Source organism: Acinonyx jubatus, chromosome B4 (genome assembly GCF_027475565.1).
Source record: "Acinonyx jubatus isolate Ajub_Pintada_27869175 chromosome B4, VMU_Ajub_asm_v1.0, whole genome shotgun sequence".
In the NCBI taxonomy this organism is placed as follows: domain Eukaryota; kingdom Metazoa; phylum Chordata; class Mammalia; order Carnivora; family Felidae; genus Acinonyx; species Acinonyx jubatus.
In genome coordinates this window covers 33,440,831-33,463,372 of record NC_069387.1, presented here as the reverse complement: position 1 = coordinate 33,463,372, position 22,542 = coordinate 33,440,831, and the positions used below count along the sequence as shown (strand labels likewise).

The window sequence follows — 22,542 nt, the reverse complement described above, 5'->3', positions numbered from 1 at the left end:
AGCCTAAATTATGATGAATAAGAACTTGTTTTCTCATAAATGTAAATATAAATATAAAAATAATCACTAGTACTGTTATCATTTTTAGAGAGAGAGGGGAAAAGAGAAGTATTTACTTAAGGAATTGGCTCATGTGATTACGGGAGCTGATAAGTCCCACGATATGCAATCAGCAAGCTGGAAACCCAGGAGAACTGAAGGAGTAGTTTTAGTCCAAGAGCAGGAGGCTGATGTCCCAGCTCAGCAGTCAGGTAGGGAGCCATTCTCTCTTAGTCTTTCTGTTCTATTCAAGCCTTCATTTGATTGGCTGAAGGCTACCACATTATCAAGGGCAGTCTGCTTTACTCAGTCTACTGATTCACATGTTGATCTCATTCAGAAATACCCTCACAGACACACCCAGAGTAATGCCTGACCAAATATTTGGGAATCTTGTGACCCAGTAAAGGTGACACATAATTATCATCACAGGGACTAAAAAAACATGTCCTTCCTTCTTTTCAAACTTTTCCTCAGGGCTAAGGCGTAGGATGGAAGTGGGATGGGGAAGTATCAATGAGATCTGGGTTGCCACAAGTCAAATAATTAAGACAGAGGACTTAAAAACCAAAAGGAAGCAAGCATTTTTTTTTTTTTTTTTTTTTTTTACTTTCAAAGACTCTAAGGTCACTGTCTTAGTCTGCTCCAGCTGCCATAATAAAATATCACACACTGGGTAGCTTAAACAACAAAAATAAATTTTCTCACAGCTCTGGAGGCTAGATACCCAAGACTAAAGTCCAGCAGGGTCAGTTTCTGGTGGACTTCTCTTCCTGACTTATATACAGCCTCCTTTTTGTGTCCTCACATGGCCTTCCTCAGTGCATGTGCACTCCTCGTGTCTCTTCCTCTTCCTATAGGGATACCAGTCCTATTGGTTTAGGGTCCCACTTTTAATAACTTTATTTAACCTTAATTACCTCCCTCAAGGCCCTATCTCCAAATACAGCCACAGTGAGGATTAGGGCTTCAACACAGGAATTAGGAAGCACAATCTAGCATTTATAGAGTAGTCATGGCTTCCTCCATCCCAAACCTAATAAAGGGAAAGAGGATGGAGTTCAACATCATGATAATGAAAAGCAATAAATTGCTATTGTAATCACTAGTATTGTCATTATCTATGTTGAGACATTAAGAACCTATTCATAATATATTTGCTGGTTCACAAAGGGAACTTGAAAAATCAGTTTATTCAGCAATGTTTATTGAGCATCTTTGATACACTCAACTAGCTACTTTTGATGGGGAGGACAACATAACTCCTGCCTTTAAGGTGTTCCTATTTGTAGAAATGTTTAAACACATGCACACTCACACATATCTAGAATCCAACATAGAAAAGGATAAACATAACAGAAGAAGTAATGGAATATGCTATGGGAATTTAGGAGAGAAAGAAATATATAATTAGTAATAGTCATTAGCCTTTACTGAGCATTTACCATGTGCTTGGGAGTTAGCTTAATCATGATTCTCAGTTTTTAGGATCTTATAAGACAGACAACAACAGTTCAGCTCATAATTTAATAGTGGGTAAAATTTAGTACTTTAGTCAAAGCAGCTCATTTCTTGCAGAAAAACTATGAATTTGCTTGGAGTGACTTGATGATTGGTTGTCAGGTGCCTGGGAAAAGTGGGATGGGAGAGTGGATTTCATATTTCAGCAGGGATTGACCTCTGCTGGGGAAAGTGAATGGAGGTTTAATAATGTGGCCAAAATATGAAGTATAAAGAGAGGGGCTCCTACCAAGGCCAGACCCAGTTGCCCTCTCCATCTAGAGAGTAGGGGAAATCTACTACCCTTCAACATCACTGTGGCCACCAAAAGGCCACAATGGCAAAGAGGCAGCCAGAACCCTGACATCATTTTGTACATACTGGGCTTACAAGTAGGAAGAAGGAGTAATGATAAATGGATCAAGAAAGAGATTTGAAAATAATGGTGTGAAAGTCATGCACACAGAGCAGTAGAAACAGAAACAGCTTTAGTATTGAGCACCTGCTGTATACCAGGAGCTTTATGGCTTTATGTATGTTATTTCATTTAATTCTCCAGTGACCACCTGGGCTTTGATGGAGCTAGAAACAGGTTACCAGAGCAGAGGCTCAACAACTTGCTCAGGCACAGGCATAGGCACATGAGAAGCAGAGCTGAGCTTGGAGCTATTCCTCCTTCCAATGAGCCCAGCAGTCTCCTGGGTTTAGGGTGACTGCAGTCAACTAAATCCCAACCAGGTGCCTTTCCTGCCTGGGTCAGTCCTTTCTGGCAGCTAGTGTTTGGCAGCTGGAAGACAATGAAAGTTTGGGGGAATGGCGAACATTTTGTCTAGCAGCACGTTTACATTTCTTTCCTAAGCAGCTGGAATTATAATGGTCAATCTTACAGAGTGTAGGAGTGCCTTTGGTAATAGGACCGCCTCCCTCCTGGAGCCTCTAGGAACCCAGACTCACTATTCCCACAGCGCTGTGCTCTACCCAGCCGAAGCTGGACCCAGAGGCGGGGCGGGGCCACCGCGGGTGCCCAGAGATTTGAGCCGTGGGTGGGCGGAGAGGAGCAATTGTGACCTGTCCCAGTCCCTCCCCTCCCTGGGCACTGTGATGCTGCAGGGCAGCTGCTGGCCCAGCATGTCTGTCCCTGGCCCCCTCCCACCCAGTGTGTCACAACAGCGGAGGCGGCTGTATCTGGAGCAGTTGGGGTGGGCAGGCCCAGCTGGGAGGCGAGCGGGCGAGGAGAGCAGCCGCGATGGTGAGCTTTTCCAGGGCCTGGGGCCGCCGGCCGGGGATCTGGGGCGTAGGGCTGGCACCCAGCCGAGAGCCATATCTACGCGGAGGCTAACGGATCCATCGCTTTGGATCTGCAAACCTTGAAGTCTCCTGGGGTGTCAGCTCAGGGTCGCGGGGTCCGTACCCTCCGGCGGACGGCAGCCCGTGTCAGTACCCTAGATATAGAGACCTGGGACAAGTCGCCCCTCAAAGGGACCTAAGGGACATTTGCGCACACAGGTGAGGAGAGGGAGGACATGGGAAGCCGGCGCAGAAGAGGTGAGATTCTGAGGGATCCCCAGACAGGCAGCTCAGAGACTAGAGTGGGCTAAGTAGGAGACAGTCCAGGGATTCCAGATGGGTGGGCTGCGCACGGGCGGCTAGGGGAGTGGGTGCAGTCAGTCCCTAAACACATTGAAATGTGACAGAGCCCCAGAATATGACAGAGAACTTAAGACGTCACAGTCTCCCTAGGCTTGAGGTCGTTTTCCTTACTGTCTCTGGACATTTGCTTGGGTTTGGGGCACTTCAACTTGAGCGCGCTCAGCTTCCCAGACACCTGGCACCTACGCCAACTCCCGTTTTTCCAGCGGTCAAAGTCAGAAGGACTTTGGCACACAGAAGTCTCCCTCCGGAAGGCCAGGGGACCTCACACTTCTCTTTTTGTTTACTATCGTGGTTAGGGGTTCAGCAGCGGCTCCTTTCTCCCTCCCCCACATCTACCTTTTTTTGCAGATGCAGATCTTACTCGTTGGAGAGGGGCTTTCCAGACCCTCTAGAATCCCTCCCATCCGCCCTCCCCTCCTCCCGCCCCGGGCCGCCTGGAGCCCCGGGGGTGGGTAAATTCGTCCCCAATCCACTTCCCAGAACGCCTGAAAACCCAGAACCTCCTTGTTCAGAGCCCTGACATTTTGGCAGCGGGGAGGTAGGTTGGAAAGGTTGGGTGGGGGAGGGGGACAGAATAAGCAAGTCTCATAAGCCAAGGTCAGGTTCTCTGGGCACTCTTGCTCTAGGTGTCAGTGACGAGAAAACTCCCCTCCTCCCCTGGCTTCTGCTCATTTTGGAAAGTGCCCAGGGCCTTCTGGCTCTGGCTCCAGCTCTGCTGTTCCTAGCTAGAGGTCTGCCAGCAGCCCCCTCTCACCAGCATGCTCCCAGACACACCTGGGAGCTTGAAGAACTTGGGGGCCATAGTGGCCAAAGGAATCCACTCCTGCCTGATGCCCCTGCTGTGAGGCCAAAGAAGAAGCCCAGAGGAGAATTTTGACTCTTGGCTCTGTAGCTAGCTATGTGACTTCAGGAAGGTCATTTAACCTCTCTGGGCTGGTTTTCTCATCTACAAAATGAAGAGGGGTTATGGCTCAAATTGCAAGGCTACCCCTAGCTTTACTATTTTAAGCTTTTTGTTGTGGAGAATTTCTTTTTTATTTTATTTTTTATTTTTTATTTTTTTTCAATATATGAAGTTTATTGTCAAATTGGTTTCCATACAACACCCAGTGCTCATCCCAAAAGGTGCCCTCCTCAATACCCATCACCCGCCCTCCCCTCCCTCCCACCCCCCATTAACCCTCAGTTTGTTCTCAGTTTTTAAGAGTCTCTTATGCTTTGGCTCTCTTCCACTCTAACCTCTTTTTTTTTTCCTTCCCCTCCCCCATGGGTTTCTGTTAAGTTTCTCAGGATTATTGTGGAGAATTTCAAACATATAAAAAGGAGAGAGAACGGTATAATGAACTCCTGTATATGCCTTATTCAATTTCAACAATTATCTACTTATGACAAGTCTTTGCTTCATATTTGTTCCCCCTTTGCTCACTTCCCATTATTTTGAAGCAAATCCTAGGCAGGATACTCAAGATTTGATATTTAATATTTATGTCTAGTATGTAGTGCTTTATAATTTTCAAAGTGCTTTCTCGTGCATGTTTTAATACTGACCTGAATGCCATAGTGACTCTCAGTGTGGAGCCTAAAGTAGGCTTATAAGGGAGTCAAGGATCGTAAAAATGTGGCCCTGTGAGCAAACTTTGATGTATTTTCAATAGGCAAGTTTCTAAAAATATCCAGGAAATAAAAATTCTAAACAGTAAAACTGTACTTTAAAAGTGGCTGCTTAACTGAAAACCTGTGGTCGAATATTTTGAAAAGAGAGTATCTTTTATTTTGAAACTGACTTTTATATAGCAGGTTCTGTTTAAAATATTTAATCACATGGATAACATTGTCTTAATGGGAAAACACTTATTGACCATTTCCCACTCATAGAACCTCTTTTTAAAAATCTCTTGACTCATTCCTTAAAGGCTAGAACGACACATCTAATAAACCTAGAACCCAAAGAATCCCACCCTTGCAGGAAGGGCTTCACTTCCTCCAACAGGTTAAGTTTCAGGCACCCGTTCCCCAGGCTCCCCTTCCCTTGTGGGGGTTGAGGGGAAGTCTGCCTCTGTGTTAAGAAGAATTAGCTACAACATTTCTGTAGGTTCTGAGTAAGAAATGTATAACTAATCCTATAACTGAGCATTCCCATCTGCTCCTAGTGTCCCTCCAGTGAGCAGTTCTCCTGGGAACTGAGACTATGACATCTTTTGGGAAAAGTGTTATGGAGACTCCTGGTCAAGTGCCCCAAGCCAAGACCATGTCAATGATACCAGAGCACAGAGAAAGTGTATGTGGTTTTTTTGGGAGGTGAGAACATCTGCAGCATAGCCTCCTTCTCTGCATTCCTTCTGAACTGGGGAGCACCAGTTTGGATGGGAATAGGCATAAAGTGGCAACAAAGAGCCTGTTTCATGGCAAAAATGGACAGCTAGAGGGGAGGGGAGAATAGGGGTGGGGTGGACACTGCTTCCGTGTCTGCAGTCCTCTGCCAACTGCCCCCTTGCAGGCAGGCATGGCTGAGCTTTGCAGGGTCCGTACTTCTATTCTGACCTCAGAGCACTGCTGGAGTCACTGCTGCACTGCCTTTGCCATCACAAAGTGCAGGTTTCCCCAGAGGTAGTGGGGTACATGCCTCTGAACAGCAGAGGAGCCAGGTGAACAGAATTTCCTTTGGCAGTGGCTTGGGCAAAGGTGCCAGTTAAATGAGGAGTTTTCATAGGAAGCTTCCAAGCTCAGGTCAGGCCCTGAGCTAAATGGCTAAGGCTGTTGCTGAGTGTCTTTTCTGAGAGTGCTCCTGAGTGACCTTGAGAGGAAGATGAAAAGTTATAAATAAGTTCTGAGGGGGAAATAGCTGGGGAATTCAGGACCAGTGATAGGGGGGTGGGTGGGAATCTTGGGGGCAGAAGTAGACCAACTGCTCCTTTTCCCTTTGGCCACCAAAGGACCAGTTGTGCTATCTGTGGCCTTTGTGGTTGACATTTCCTCTGTCTGTGTCTTGCTATTAGAATTTGTCCCAGATAATGAACTGTGGAAGAGAATGGGAAAATGGAGTGGGCAGTGTACATCAGATTAAAACTCTTTAACTGTCTCTCACACTTGCTCCCGAAGTCAGCTAAAGCTTAAGGGCCTTCTGACATTAATGTCTCTCTAATGCTGGGAGTCTACTTACCAAACATGCCTGCTACTCTTAAAGTTGGTCTATGTCATCCCTATTGCTGCCCTAACTGCAGTACCTATAATCTGAGCCCCCTCTCTTGAGCCACTTTCACTTACTGATGTTAATTTAGGTCAAGTCTTTGTTCTTACTGTTTCTGGCTTGCTATCTATTCTTTGTTCTGAGGGATTCCAAATGTGCTGTAATTGAAGGGCTTTGAGCAGAGATAATTCAATCTTTTACAAATAATATTTCTTCTTTAATTATTCCTCCATAACACTGTGGATCTACTTTTTGTTTGCTATCTCTGACCTAGATCCTAAAATATAGGTAATTTATTAGCCCAGCCTGACAACTAGACATAATCTGGTGTAATAATATGCTTCCTGAAAGCAACTGTGTGACATTTGACCACATTGGTAGTCAGGGGATATGGACTGGTCTCAGATTTTCATGTGGCATATACTGCTGGTCTGTGTTATTTCCTCTCCTAGACAATATGCCAGTTTTACTGTTTTATGGTACTTCAAAATAACTTTTGAAGCTACAAAACCTCCTTCTACAGAGGATCCTAGAGCTGATCTTAGTCCTTTGGCAGTAAAACAAAAAGGAATGACTAATATTGAAACAGAAATGATATAAGATTGATATAAGAAAAGGTTTCTTATAGTGGAATTATAAAAGGGCTGTAAAGTTCTAGAATTTCTTTTTTGATGTTCTGCAAAACATAGGCTCCCCTCTCAAAGGAAGATGATAGTAGGTGGCACAGATTTCTCATCTACTCTGCCTTTCATGAGCCGACACTTCAGGCTAACTGAGCGGTTGGCGAGACCTGTCCTAAAATTTCCTGCCTTTTGTTCATCATGCTCCTAAGCCCAACTAAAATGATCATGTTGGCATGTCTAAATTCGTCAAGGTCTCTGCAAATATTCCTCTTCCAGGAAACCAAGCCAGAGTTGTTTTTTTTCTCCTTTGAACTCCCATTGTCTTTTAGGCATTGGCTACTCTCTTGTCAAATAGATTATAAGACACCCCCCGGCCCCCAGGATAGAGTTCTTATTCTAATCATTCATATATTTATTGAGCACCCAGTACATTCAAGCACTGTGCTTGATGCTGGGGATGTAGTGAATAAACAAGGGTTCCTTGCCCTCATAGAACTTACTCTCTCTGCTAGGAAAGTCACAGAACTGAATAAGCAGCTATAATGTGGTATGATAAATGCAACAATAGGGAAGAAGAGGATTGCAGGAGCACATAGTAGGGGCTCTTTGCTGCTTTGTGGTTTTCCAGACTTCCTGTAAGAAGTGAAATTTAATGAATAGGATGAGTAGGACTTAGCTCAGTACCTTTTGGTACCTTTTGGTACATAATAGCACAATAAATATTTGTTGCAGGAATGGACAGAGTGGGTAACTTTTGTAGTTATCCCAGCGCTAGGTCTGTGTAAGGGTGTGTCATACTTTTCTTGAGGAAAGGAATTCCTCTGTTAGGTCTCTCTGTCTCCCTCATCTTCACCCCCTAGATTGCTGGGAGAGAGGTCCAGTAGCATACAGGAGACCCCCTTTCCATCACAGCATACCCAGGCGCAGAAGTGGTCTGAGCTCTATAAGCCCAGATTCAAAATAGAACTGAGAGAGAGAAATAGTGTGTGAGAGAAAGCATGAGCTCTGATTGGCTAGAGAGGGGAATCTGAAATCTGAGTTTGGAGCAAATGTATGACTTAAATATCCTCTGCTGGGTCAGCTTACTCTGTACCTCAACCCACTCCCTCCCCTTGCACACACCAGCCCTGAGAAACAGATCATTGGTTCTGTCAGAGAAGGATGACCCATTTTCAAAAAGGCTACCACCATAAGACATTCTCAGTTTCTCTCTCCCTGGAGCTTTTTTCTGTTTGGAGTTTTGCTATACAAGCTTGGCCTGGCTATACACTATCAGGCTTGCATTGATATAGATGTTGGCACAACCCAGGGCCCTGGAAGTTCAGAGTGCAAGTGAGGCAGGAGGTTGTGTGGTGTAAAGGAAACAACTCAGCTGAGGTCAGAAGACCTGGATTCCAGTCTGGGCTCTTGCTAAAGAACTGTGAAATCTTGAATCTGTCCTTTTACTTTTCTGAGCCTCTGAGTTTTAATCTGTGAAATGGGAAGGGAATCCTATTTGGTGATCCACAAGGCCAGTCTAATTCTAGTATCCTAAACATTTGGAGTTGGCAAAACGTCCCTGGTTATCCCAGGTAGGTGACCTTTCTTGGACATGATAGGTGGCCTCCTAAGGCCTGGGTCCACTCTGTGTTTATCTATGTAGAACTTCCAGGCAGGAAGATGGGGATGGTGATTGGGTAGAGTGGCTGGAGAAGGATAGCTCAGTGCTCTGATAAATTAGGTTTACTTACTTACTCCCATTCTTCCTCGTTCCTTTCTTTAATTATTTTCTTCTTAGTATGAAAATTTTCAAACTTTTCAAATGCTATTGAATAGCATTATAATGGAGCTATGCATCTATTAGCTAGCTTTAATAATAATAAAATTTTTTGTCATATTTACTTTGCCTGCTGTATTTATTGAAGTATTTTAAAGTAAAATACAGACTCATTGACATTTTGCCCCAAATGCTTTAGAAATTTACTTACTAAAAATAAGTAAATTGTCATATTTAACTGCATTTTCATTATCATGCTTAACAAAATTAATCAATTTCTATATTTGTCCCCCAAATAATTTTGATTTGTTCAAAACAGAATTCAGGCAAAGTGCACATACTACATGTGAATGTTATGTTTCTTAAGTTCCTTTGATGTGGAACAAAGATATGATCTCTTCTATCATCCTTATTTTTCATGAACTGAAAAGATTGGATCAGTTGTCCTGTAGAATGTTTCACCTTCTGGATTTATTTTACTGTTTTCTCATGATGCCACTTAACATCACTCTGATCCTTGTGTTTTCTAAAGTGCGGAAACTAAATCTAAAGTGTTTAATAGATTAAGGCTGAGTATTTTTGACAAGAACCCCTCATGGGTGGTGGTGTGTATGTTATGTTGCATCACATCAAGAGGTCTATAATGTCTGGTTTTCTCACTATTGGTAGTGTTAAGATTGATCCCAGTGTTAGGCTGATAACTGTTGTTAGTTACCTCCCCCCACCCCCGTAACCTGTAAGTAACAGTGATTCTTTGGCGCTATATGAATATCCAATTCTTTTCCAATCAGCCTTTCACTTAATGGTGTTGGCATCCTTGTCCAAATCAATTATGTAATTAGGAACTGTGATGTGGCAACATTTCTTGATATAATATCCTTTTCATTGATTAGTTGGGATTCTTTAGTTCTCCCTCATCAACAGGGCTGTTTGAATGGGCACAAATGAGTTTTATTTCTGTTTTCTTTTTTAAATAACACTAAGGAGTTGTGGACTTAAAAAAAATGTTTATCTATTTATTTTGTGTGAGAGAGAAAGTGAGCCAGGGAGTGGCAGAGAGAGAGGGAGAGAGAATCTCAAGCAGGGTCTGCACTGCCAGTGGAGACTGACATGGGGCTGGATCTTATGAACCATGAGATCATAACCTGAGCCAAATTCCAAAGTTGGATGCTTAACTGACTAAGCCACCCAGGCACCCCAAGGAGTTGTGGATTTTTACATATATACCCTGTTTCAATCAAGTACCATTATTTTTCTTTTTGATGCTCATATTGTCTCATCTTTGGCAATGGGAGGCTCTTCAAGTTGATTCTGAGATAACTTTTGACATCACCCTAGTCTGTGTTAGCTTCTGTGCTTTCAGGCACCATACAATTTTCTGGGCTCATCTTGTACATTGCTTGCCCCAGACTTAGAATTCTTTATTTCTCCCAGGAGCTCTGGTTCTGTTAGTGGGGAATGGCATTGGGGGATTTTCATTTTCTCTTGATTAGCATAGCCACTTTTGGGTTTTGGAAGACTGTCAGTTATTTTGGAGTCTATTTTATATTTCTAATTACTCTTGTAAATTATCTTAACAGGGAAAATAGCTCTTCCTAAGGCGTGTGTGTGTGTGTGTGAGAGAGAGAGAGAGAGAGAGAGAGAGAGAGAGAGAGAGAGATTTTGTGAAGACTGGCATATTTATTAGTGTGTGTGATATTAAAGGGGATATCAAAAGAGGATGATATCATTGATATCAACATATTGGTAGTCTTCTGGTCCCAAAGAGCCTTTACTCTTCCTCATATGATCTTTGATATTTCTGAAATATCCCTGTGTTCTTGCTGGAAAATCTCCGGGTGTTCCAGAAGGGAAGGCTGACTGGAAAGCAGACAGCATCACAGATAGGCCCAGAAGATAGTTGGAGTGTAGTGGTGGTTGGGGGTGGGGGGCAAGGTTCAGAAGGCTGAGTGTCAGAGCCACAGAGAATGCTGTCGCCTAGAAGGATGATACACAGGATCAAACTCCTTTTAGGCCTCTCCAATGTCCCCTCAGTTTTAGACACCTCCTTAGGAAGTCATGTCTTCATGGATGTGAAAGATGTGGACTGATTGATACTACACTGATTTAGGGGTGGTTCCTGGGTGTAGGGTGCTTTTTTAAGGTCTGAATTGAGACATAAGGTGAAGGCAGAAAATAAACCTCACAGTAAAGGTGAGTGGAATGGGGACCTAAGGTCTCTAACTTTCTACCTGTGCCTCCTCTGTGTGGAGAATAAAGCTACAAGGTAGTATCATAAAGAAAATGATAATGGCTAAGGCAAAACAACAATAATCATGGCTAAATTATTATTTTAAGATGAGGGGAAGTTAAGTAACTCAGTCAAATTCACATAGCACAGCAAGTAAATTGTGAAGGCAAAATTCAAACCCTGGGGTATGGACAACTTTGTGAGTGAAGCCTTTCTCTGGCCACCAGACTCATGGAAATATAGCTGGGTTGTATTCCCAGATAGGGCTATGTTCCAGTTTGGCTGCTGTGAACATCTGTGCTCTGTGCTCCCTAAGGCAAGGGCATAGAGATAGGTGTAGGGTAGGGACACAGTTCTAAAATTGAATTAGGGAGTAATGGGTCCTAACACCTCTGGATTTTTGAGGTGTTACTTAGGGTAGCTGCCCTGCTCCCATGCCCAGAGAACCTCCAAGTTCCCTTTGACTCCATGTGTTTCAATGCCCAGCCACATTCTCTGGAGGCTCTGCTCCTGGCTTGGTTTATTCAGTGCTAGAAAATGCCAGGTTGGGTCATGGATAAGAATAGAAACAGACAGACCAAGCACATGCTTCCCTGCTAGGCTCTTGCGGGCATCATGGGCACAGAGCCACTTTGTGCTGGCCACTGCTTCCTCACAGTTGGGATATATGGAGGTGATGAAGCCATACCTCCTAGTAAAACCCCATAGTCAATTTCTTTACACAAGCGCACACACATATTCATTGTCTCTCTGTTCTCTCTCTCTCACACACACACACGCACACACACACACACCCTCATCCTCAACTATTAGTACTAGGACAAATCAAGTTGTGGTGGCTTCACACCAGAGTAACAGGAAGTAAGGACTTTCTAAAGGTCAGGTTTAATATGTGGCCTGACATAGATAAGGGAGCAGGTTATGGTGGCTACAAAGAAAATCTCCAACTTCTCAGTTCAGGAAGAGCCTAATTTAAACACTCCCAATTTTTCCTTGCTGGTGTAACAATCCTTTCTTCATCCTACATTTATAACCAGAACACTAAAGACATGATACCTACTTAGAAAGTATATTCCTTCCATGAGTGTTATCTGCTCTATGATATTCTGAGACTCTGTGTGTATGTGTGTGTGTGTGTGTGTGTGTGTGTGTGTGTGTGTGTGTGTGAGAGAGAGAGAGACAGAGAGAGAGAGAGAGAGAGAGAGAGCGCAAGAGAGGAAGGGAGGGAGATGGGGAGAGTATAGAGAAAGAGGATGCTGTCCAGGATGATTAGGGCCTAGGCATGAATATGAATGCTGCCACTGTGTATGGTAGTGAATTTACAGAGTTTCTGCTCTTATCATTGGTTCATCCTTTGACCTTCTTCATCAGTATAGGAATTTCATGGTTTGGAATGAGCCTCTTGTTTTATCAGTGCAGCTGCCCTTTTTCCTTTTCTTGGCACAAAGGAAAACCCTAAAAACAAACTTTAGAGCAAATCACAAAACTGTGATTCTTCCTCAGAGCCAAGTCTCAGTCCAGATGCAGTGGTGCTCAGACACTTGACACTTCAGACTCCCATCTGGTTCTAGATGACATGGTTGGAGGGATGGAGATCTTGAGGATTGAATGCCAGGGAGAGACAAGTCCTCAGATGTACAGGATATAGCACAAGGGCATGACCAAGGCCTGGGACTCTCTGACCTTGATTCTTCACTCTCTCCACAGCGGGAGTGCATATCAGTCCACGTGGGTCAAGCAGGAGTTCAGATTGGCAATGCCTGCTGGGAGCTCTTCTGCCTGGAACACGGCATCCAGGCAGATGGCACCTTTGGTGTCCAGGCCAGCAAGGTCAATGACGATGACTCATTCACCACCTTTTTCAGTGAGACTGTCAATGGGAAACATGTGCCTCGGGCTGTTATGGTAGATTTGGAGCCTACTGTTGTCGGTGAGTATGGGCTAGGATCCTTTCCACAGAAAACAACATGAAGCTGCAGAGGCTTTGGTTCATGGTAGCTAAGGAAGCAGAATCTCTAATTGCAAGATGGGAGTGGCTCAACCAGAACCTTCCCACTGCACATGACTTCTGTTACCTCCTTGAAATCTCCACAGTCTTGTAGAGTCTCACAATAGTAATCACAGATCCCTGCTCCCCCATTACAGCTCTAACCTATGCAGAACAAAATACCCTGTACTTAACCCCCTTAAATCTGCTGAGAAAGATCCAAATTGTCAAGATTCTTTACTATAAACCAAGAGCAAAAAATAAAAAATAATTTTAGAAATTATAAGAAGTCTCCAAATAGTCCATTTCCCAAAGTATAGGTTTCTGATTCTATAATAATTACAGTCTTTTCTCATGGGTGTGGTGTAACCTTGTAGTATCATGCACACAAAATAGAATAACAGATGACATATTTTCTTATAGCCAGAGGTTGCTGTAGTTCTAGACTGAACCTCTTTTGGATCATAGAAAACAAGAATTCTGACTTGTGTTGGAGCAGGATTTTTGGTGCTTCACCTTTCCTGTAAATCCCCCTCTGCCCCCACCATCACTTCCCCCTGGGTCTGACTCCTGAGTCAATCCTTAGCTCAACATCAGGATTTCTTCAGCTTCAAGGCTGACTCACCAAGCAAGGGATGGGTAAGTTTCACAGAGATATCTGGGCAAATGTCTGTAATGCCTGAACACTAATTTCTAGGGGCAACAGACTACAGGTACACAATCTTGTACTTTGTACTTTGTACTTTATACAAATACAAAATGTGCAGATTACCCTACCAGGCTACTGTGCAAATGGGTGATTTCCTTGGGGGGGTGTAGAGGAACTATGAATAAAAGAGGGCATGCAGTTGGGGCTTGATACATCTTGGTCAGCCATATGTCCACTTTGTGTAGATCCTTGGAGGTGAGCGGAATAGCCACCCTCTCTAGGACTCCTACTCTTCTAGAACCTAGAGCATAGCTCTGCTTCATTGTCATTCTAAAATATCTCTAATGCCTGACATATATTAGGTTATAGTGAGACTATTGTTGAAAGAGCAGATCACCTTGACTCTTTCTTTGTATCCCTAGAACATTTTTTGAGAGAGAGAGAGAGAGAGAGAGAGAGAGAGAGAGAGAGAGATAATCCTAAGCAGACTCCACACTTAGCACAGAGTCCCAACATGGGGCTCAATCCCACGACCCTGGGGACATGACCTGAGCCAAAATTAAGAGTTGGATGCTCAACTGACTGAGCCACCCAAGCACCCCTCCCTGGGACATTTTAATGCAAGTGAAATTGAATTCAGGTTTTGGGTAACTTTGTAGCATGAAAGAAAAAACAAAAGGGACTGAGGGGTGAAAGTGGAAAGAAGGAGGGGCAATCAACTTTGGTGTTTTGTGAACGTTGTGAATCTAAGGCTTTGAAAAGTTCCAACCAGCAGAGCAGTTGTCTTCTCTTTGCCTCCTTGAGTCACAGACTTCTGGTTCTATTAGTGCCTATGTTACTCTTGCATTCTTTTAAGCTTTTGCAGATTTATTATGGGGTTGCCTGGTTTTACCTCAGTAGAGTTTTATAGGTAGAGGAAATGGAGACCCAGAAAAGTGTTTTATGTTATTTAATGGGGAGGGATGCATCTCCTCTAGAAACAAGGTTGGAAGAGTTGATAGTTTCCATCTCTTGGTAGATGAGGTTCGGGCAGGAACCTACCGCCAGCTCTTCCATCCAGAGCAGCTGATCACAGGAAAGGAGGATGCAGCTAACAATTATGCCCGGGGCCACTACACAGTGGGCAAGGAGAGCATTGACCTGGTGCTGGATCGCATACGGAAGCTGGTAAGTATTTTTTTTTTAAATTTTTTTTTTAACGTTTATTTGTTTTTGAGACAGAGAGAGACAGAGCATGAACAGGGGAGGGGCAGAGAGAGAGGGAGACACAGAATCTGAAACAGGCTCCAGGCTCTGAGCTGTCAGCACAGAGCCCGACGCGGGGCTTGAACTCACGGACCGTGAGATCATGACCTGAGCCGAAGTCCGACGCTTAACCGACCAAGCCACCCAGGCACCCCTGGTAAGTATTAACAAAGGTGAGGATCTGGTAAATCAAGCTAAGATGGATAGGCCTAAGCCTGAACAGGATTAGTGGAGCCCTATGACCCCTGGCTACAGGACAGAACTCCTACGATTTGGGAATTTCTGCTTGTGCTCTGTAAGAAACATTCACAGGATGATGCCTCTTCCTCCACCTGGACATCATGGACTACCCTATAGGCTGACGCTCTACTAATTCTTATTGATGCTCTATGATAGTGTTTGGGGGAAATTCTAAGTATAAGGAAGGCTTGATGTTTGCTTGTTGGAAGCCTAAGCTAACAAAGAATTTAGCTAGGAAGAAAAGAGGAAGAGATCATTGATGCACTTGAGCACTTACAAATGACATTACAAATGTCAATTGAATATATTCCTTCACTTAATTCCCTTAATGATACAAAGGAAGTCACTTCCCTGTACTTTACAGATGAAGAAATTGAGGGCATGTGGTTTAATAATTTAGCCTGGGTCACACAACTAGGATTTGAATCAGGTTGGTTTGACTAGAAAGTTCTGAGTTGTGGGGTGGGTCCCTTTGTCTGTTTGAGCTTTCATTTCCTTATCTTTACAATGGAAATGTTTGGACTTGATTAGTGGTTCTGGAGAGCTAAAGATACCAAATTTTTGTATATGTTCACTTTTTCTGTTTAGTGGAGGGCTCATAGGGGTTGTCTGTCTCAAAGCTGTCTATGGGCCCCAAAAGTTCAGAACCAGTATCATAGATCATACCCAATGGGAAAATTCTAAGACTGTATGAATTCCTTTAGTTCCTTTTTTTTTTTTCATGATTGAAATTAGTTTTATTTATTTCTTTTCTTTTTTAATATAATTTATTGTCAAGTTGGCTAACATACAGTGTATAGAGTGTGCTCTTGGTTTTGGGGGTAAAATCAGTGATTCATCACTTACATACAACACCCAGTGCTCATCCCAGTAAGTGCCCTCCTCAATGCCCAACACCCATTTTCCCCTCTCCCCATCCCCCCATCAACCCTCCAATAAGCAACAGTGTGTTCTCTGTATTTAAGTGTCTCTTATGGTTTGCCTCCCTCCCTCTCTGTTTGTAACTATTTTTCCCCCTTTCTTTCCCCCATGGTCTTCTGTTAAATTTCTCAAGTTCCACATATGAGTGAAAACATATGATATCTGTCTTTCTCTGACTGATTTATTTCACTTAGCATAGTACTTTCCAGATTCATCCACGTTGCTGCAAATGGCAGGATTTCATTCTTTCTCATTGCCAAATAGCATTCCATTGTATATATAAACCACTTCTTCTTTATCCATTCATCAGTTGATGGACATTTAGACTTTTTCCATAATTTGGCTATTGTTGAACGCTGTATTATAAACATTGGGGTACATGTGCCCCTATGTATCAGCATTCCTGTATCCTTTGGATAAATTCCCAGTAGTGCTATTGCTGGGTTGTAGGGTAGTTCTATTTTTAATTTTTTGAGGAGCCTCCACACTGTTTTCCAGAGCGGCTGCACCAGTTTGCATTCCCACCAATAGTGCAAGAGGTTTTCCATTTCTCCACATCCTTGCCAGCATCTGCTCTTTCCTGAGTTGTTAATTTTAGCCACTCTGACCAGTGTGAGGTGGTATCTCATTGTGGTTTCGATTTGTATTTCCTTGATGATGAGTGATGTTGAACATCTTTTCATGTGTCGGTTGGCCATCTGGATGTCTTCTTTGGAAAAGTGTCTTAAATTCACTTAGTTCTGGTAAGAGCTAACACTGAGTGCTTACTATGTGTCAAGTCCTTGCTCAACATATTATGCTATCTCATTTCATAATCACAATATCCTTGTGAGATGAATATTTTTTATTGCCCTACTTTAGTCAGGAAGAAACAGAAGTCTGGAGGTGTTCAATAACTTGCTCACGTTTTTACAACTGGGAAATGGTAAAATTGATATTAAAACTCAGGTTCTCTGATTCCATTTATATTTCTGAAATTGGTACCCAGAGCCACCTTTCAAGACTGGGCTGAAATAAATAATCGGCAGTTCCCACAAAACCAATGACAAGGGCAGGGAAAATGGAGAAGGAGTTGGGGCTTTCAAAGAGTAAGGTTATTAACCACTGTCATTCTGAAACTCTTATTCCTGGTTCAACCAAGCCACTGGGCTAGAAACTTCCACATACCTCGTAGCATGTACATGTGCAGTTTGCCACCCTATATATTTCAGCTAGTCCTCCCAAGATCAATCCATCTCCTTTTATCTTACTTCTTCAAGGCTGTTTCAATTTTACCTACATAAAAATGTTGAGGAGTGGAGTGGGGCAGCCAGAGAGGATTGCCTGCCTTTGTTCACATGAAGGTATTCTCATAAACATGTCCTCTGGTTTCTTCCCCTTCTCTACTCTCTCCAGACAGATGCTTGCTCTGGCTTGCAAGGCTTCCTGATCTTCCACAGTTTTGGTGGGGGCACTGGCTCTGGCTTCACTTCTTTGCTGATGGAACGCCTCTCCCTGGATTATGGCAAGAAATCCAAGCTAGAATTTGCTATCTACCCAGCCCCTCAGGTCTCCACTGCAGTTGTGGAGCCCTACAACTCCATTCTGACAACCCATACCACACTGGAACATTCAGATTGTGCTTTCATGGTGGATAATGAAGCCATCTATGACATCTGCCGCAGAAACCTAGACATTGAGCGCCCTACCTATACCAACCTCAACCGCCTCATCAGCCAGATTGTGTCCTCCATCACTGCCTCTCTCCGCTTTGATGGGGCCCTCAATGTGGACCTCACTGAGTTCCAGACCAACCTGGTGCCCTACCCCCGTATCCACTTCCCACTGGTCACTTATGCACCCATCATATCTGCCGAGAAAGCCTATCATGAACAACTCTCTGTGGCTGAGATAACGAGCTCCTGCTTTGAACCCAACAGCCAGATGGTGAAGTGTGACCCAAGACATGGCAAGTACATGGCCTGCTGCATGCTCTATCGGGGGGACGTCGTGCCTAAGGATGTGAATGTCGCTATTGCTGCCATCAAGACCAAGAGGACTATCCAGTTTGTAGACTGGTGTCCCACAGGCTTCAAGGTGAGAGCTGATGACTTAGGGAGGAGGTAGACAATTAGAGAAGCAGAAGATTACCAAGGATGGGAAAGGAGGATGTATAAATTCCAGGGTCTTAGGCATACAATTCCATGGGATCTTCAGATTTCATGGGATGATATGGTGAGAGGGGCTTAAGACAAAGATAGCATTAATTTCATTCATTCATTCATTCATTCATTCATTCATTCATTCATTCATACATTTTAGGTAAGGAGAAACTTTATTTGAAAGAATCATGAAAAGAGAGAGGAAAAAAAAAAGAAAAGAGAGCGGAGGACAATTGCAGTATTCAGAGGGGTACTACTACAGTAGGGAGAAGTCTCCTACTGCTCTTACCCTAACATCTATAAGCATCTCAAAGGTCAGGAAGAAAAGAGCTTTTCTATAATAGGGAGGAGTGTACAGGGTAGAAAGAACACATGTGGGCAAGTGCGATGAACAGGATGAATGGGTGGAGGTAGATGAAATCTGATAATAGATCAGAGAATGGAATTAACCAAATTATTCAAATTATCAGAGAGATATAATCCCATCCTTTAATAAAAGATGTGTTTCTCTCCCAATTTATCTTGAAAAAATAAGTGTTCACCCTGTAAGTCTTAACTCAGTGAGGAAGAAATTTTATGGTTATTATAGGATTGTGAATCACTTATTTTGTGAAGCCCTGACATTTCCCATTAACTAGAAGTAAGCAGAAGCTGAGGAAGCCTGTTGTAGATCAGGTGTCCACAGTATGGAAAATGCCAGACTCTGAGGGTTAGTAAGGAGATACAACAGCCAGGGAAGACCCATGGATCTCAGGACTAGTGAATGTTGAATGTTAGAAGGCACTTCTTTGAGTTGCACTGGCAAGACATGCAGCTGGTTTTGTGCATGTGAACTGCTTGACCACTTTGTCCTGTGTTCCTATGGTCTTTAATCAGATTCTTCTATCAAAATAATTATCATCATTTACATTAATATTAATTAGTAACCTCCCAGTCATGCCTTTAATAATTCAGAGGTTTACTCAGCACCAGGGGTTGATGTACCAGTTGGTAGAGATACAGAGATGAGCATTCTGTGTTTTCCTGGTAGGACTTACAAAAACAAGGCACCATTTGCCAGTCTCTTGACTGACCTGTTTGCATTATGAGGCTTTGATCTAGCTAATCTCCTTTGGTAGCATTCTTCCTCACTGCTATACTCCTAGCTACATACACAATCTTTCCTCTAGACTACACCCATTTTTAAAAATAATGTTGCTTACATTAAAAAAAAATGTTTATGTATTTTGAGAGAGAAAGAGTGTGCATTCATGTGAGTGTCAGGAAGGGGCAGAGAAAGAAGGAAAGAGAATACCAAACAGGCTCTGTGCTGTCAGTGCAGCTTGATCTCGGATCATGACCTGAGCCAAAATCAAGAGTCAGATACTTAACTGACTGAGCCACCCATGCACCCCAAGACTACACCTATTTTTATGGGTCATTTCTGGTCATTCTGTGAAAACAATCAAGATCTTCCAAAATATGGAGTTCTTTTTAAAAAATTTAAATGTAAATAAACAATAAAACAAGCTAGTAGGAAAATGAATAGGAAAAAAGAAAAAAATGAGATGTGAGGGTGGTGGGGAAGTTAACAAAAAGGAGATGCCCCGCTTTCTATCTCTTATTTTAAGCTGAAGTTTGGGGATTATGTCCAGAAAGATAGGTAGTGCAGCATCTTTAGCTGCTTTTCAGAAAAGCATATGATTGTTGAATTTCATCCTCTTGCATTCTTCCCAAGGGTGTTTGTCCCTACTTGAATCAGTTGAAGGAATAATTACTGTTTGAGAGAGGAGAGTTGGCTTCAGACACAAAGTTTTTTTTCTAGTCAGGGTCAGATTGAGCAAAATATGTGATGCAGTGAAGTTTATATTCATTGCCCTTCCCTTTCTCATTTTTGGTCCTTTGCCCTATCTTAGCATCACCTCCACCACCAAGAGCTACTTTTGTCTAAGAGGAATAATAGATAATTCTAAATTCATTTAATGGGCTACCCACCTTGGCTATATAGACTGCTGCAATTCCCACCTACATCTCTCGAGAAGACATATATTTTAAAGCTATGAATTTAAGAGGCTGACACTTAAGGAATGATGACCTGGGTAGGAGAGCTATTTTTTGGGTGTACTATGTTCTCAGTGTCCTATGGATATTATCACAGTTTGTTCCCTCAGACTTCTTCCAGTTGCTTACAGTTCCTGAGATTGACTTTGGTTTGGGGTATGTGTGTGGGGAGAAGGGAGATTTCTCAGATAGTACCCCTAACATTAGATTGGGCTAGGGTTAGCTTGGAGAACCTTGCCATGCTACCAGATCTTGGGAAGTAGGCTTGTCCAGGCAAGGGTTTTAATGAACTTTCTTTGATTGAAGGCCTTGCTTTTCTTCTAACAAGCCTACTCCCCTGAGACATGGGGACTGGCTAACATTAATCCCCAAGACCTTTTGAATTTTTAAATTTATTGCTCTGGAATATCTCTATGATCTTTTAATTTTTATTTATTTATTTTTTATTTTAGAGAGAGAGAAAGACAGTGTGAACGGGGGAGAGGGACAGAGGGAAAGAGGGAGAGAGTGAGAGAATTTCAAGCAGGTTCAGCGTGGAGCCCATTGTGGGTCTCAATCCCACAACTGGGATCATGACCCAAGCCAAATCAAGAGTCGGACATGAGCCACCCAGGCATCTCACTTCCATGATCTTTTAAACAGCACTTTACCCTTGGCAGAGAAATTTCCCTAAATTTATTGAAAACTTTAGATGACCACGTGGAAAAGAATAAACTTCAAGTCTAGAAATTAATTTGCCTCTAAAAGGGGATCTATTTTCCTTTTCAAGATAACCATGTATTGTACACCCCCGTTAATATTGATCTCATTCGTTAACCCTCATTTGTCTCCTTGAATCTCCCCACTACATTTCTACCTAATACCATCCCTATTCTCCTCTTCTTTCATAGTCTTTATTTTTTTCTAAGTTTTTATTTAAATTCCAGCTAGTCTTTTGCAGTTTTAGATTTCATAGCCCTTCCTCTTGAATTTGCCTGTACTCAATTCCACTCACTTTTGATTTATCTTCAACACTCACCTCTCTCTGTTTCTTCAACCCTTTGATTCTATCTTTTCATATCCAGGCCTGCTCCCATCCCCACACCCATGACTGTGTCTTGCTACCACATCATATTACCAAGATAACCCCATTTTGAGTTGTCCTTTGGCTGCTCTGCATTTTCTTTTGTTGTCCCTCCTCTTTCTCTGTTCCTCAGGTGGGCATCAACTATCAGCCACCCACGGTGGTACCAGGAGGGGACCTGGCCAAAGTCCAGCGGGCTGTTTGCATGCTGAGCAACACCACAGCAATTGCGGAGGCCTGGGCCCGCCTGGACCACAAGTTTGACCTCATGTATGCCAAGCGAGCCTTTGTGCATTGGTATGTTGGAGAGGGAATGGAAGAAGGAGAATTTTCTGAGGCCAGGGAGGACCTGGCTGCTCTGGAGAAGGATTATGAAGAAGTGGGGACTGATTCATTTGAAGAAGAAAATGAAGGGGAGGAGTTTTAAATATACACATTCCCCTTGGTTGTGTCTCTTTATTTATGCTGATACACTCAAAGCACATTTAACTATTCCAAGAGTAACAGACTACACTCCTGTACCTAGCCTAATTTCTGTGTATAAGGTGTATGACACCAGTGCCTATGAGTGACTGGGCTGAAAATGGATGCTGAGTTGTTCAGACCCTCCTTTGGGTAAAAGTAGTTTTGTGTCATGAAAAAACTGAGTCTCTAGGTTAGGGTGAAGCCAAGTTACACTTTGTGAAGAGACCTAATCAGGATTTTAAATTCTAGATTAGGCTATGCTCACCCCAAAGCATAGTCTCCTGGCTGTGGAATGGTGAAACACTCAGGAAAGGAAAGATTTGGGCATTGGGAAGATTCCAGGAAGGAAGTGGCACTATTAGAGAGTGAGAAACAATACACACATATTTCCTGCCCTTGTAAAAACACAAATAAATTAATGAGATAATTCAGGTAGTGTTAACTGCTATAAAGTAAAACAACAACAACAACAACAACAACAACAACTGTGATGAGAGAAAGTATCGGGGGGGGTGCTCCTTTAGACTGGGTGGTCAGAAAGGGCTTCATGGAGATCTGAAAGACAGAAGAGAGCCATCACGTAAAGTCAAAGGATGCCGGATATAGAGCAAAACACAGATGTGGGAACAAGATTGGAATGTCTGAAGAACATAAAGGAGGTCAGTGTGCCTGGAGAATAGTGTGAGGTGGAGATAAGATCCAAGAGCCAAGCTGGGGCCAGAGCATATTTAGCCGATAGACTATGGTAAGTTTAGATTTTTCTCTAAGTGAAACAAACATTTGGAAGGTTTTAAGCAGGATAT

At 43.0% G+C, this 22,542-nt stretch overlaps 1 protein-coding gene across 1 annotated transcript; it reads left to right on the top strand.

The window, feature by feature from the left end:
• Nucleotides 1–2,628: 2,628 nt before the first annotated feature.
• Nucleotides 2,629–21,719, top strand: TUBA8 (tubulin alpha 8). The gene is made up of 5 exons (XM_015064813.3): nucleotides 2,629–2,788; nucleotides 12,696–12,918; nucleotides 14,643–14,791; nucleotides 17,426–18,106; nucleotides 21,408–21,719. The coding sequence occupies exons 1-5, from the start codon at nucleotides 2,786–2,788 to the stop codon at nucleotides 21,699–21,701; spliced, it is 1,350 nt and encodes a 449-aa protein (XP_014920299.1). The 5' UTR covers nucleotides 2,629–2,785; the 3' UTR covers nucleotides 21,702–21,719.
• Nucleotides 21,720–22,542: the final 823 nt, after the last annotated feature.

Bases quoted from the DNA above. Each gene is read 5' to 3' on its own strand.
- TUBA8 (XM_015064813.3), top strand. The intron at 12,919-14,642 runs GTGAGTATGGGC...ATCTCTTGGTAG, and splicing joins TTTGGAGCCTACTGTTGTCG to ATGAGGTTCGGGCAGGAACC. The intron at 14,792-17,425 runs GTAAGTATTTTT...TACTCTCTCCAG, and splicing joins TGGATCGCATACGGAAGCTG to ACAGATGCTTGCTCTGGCTT.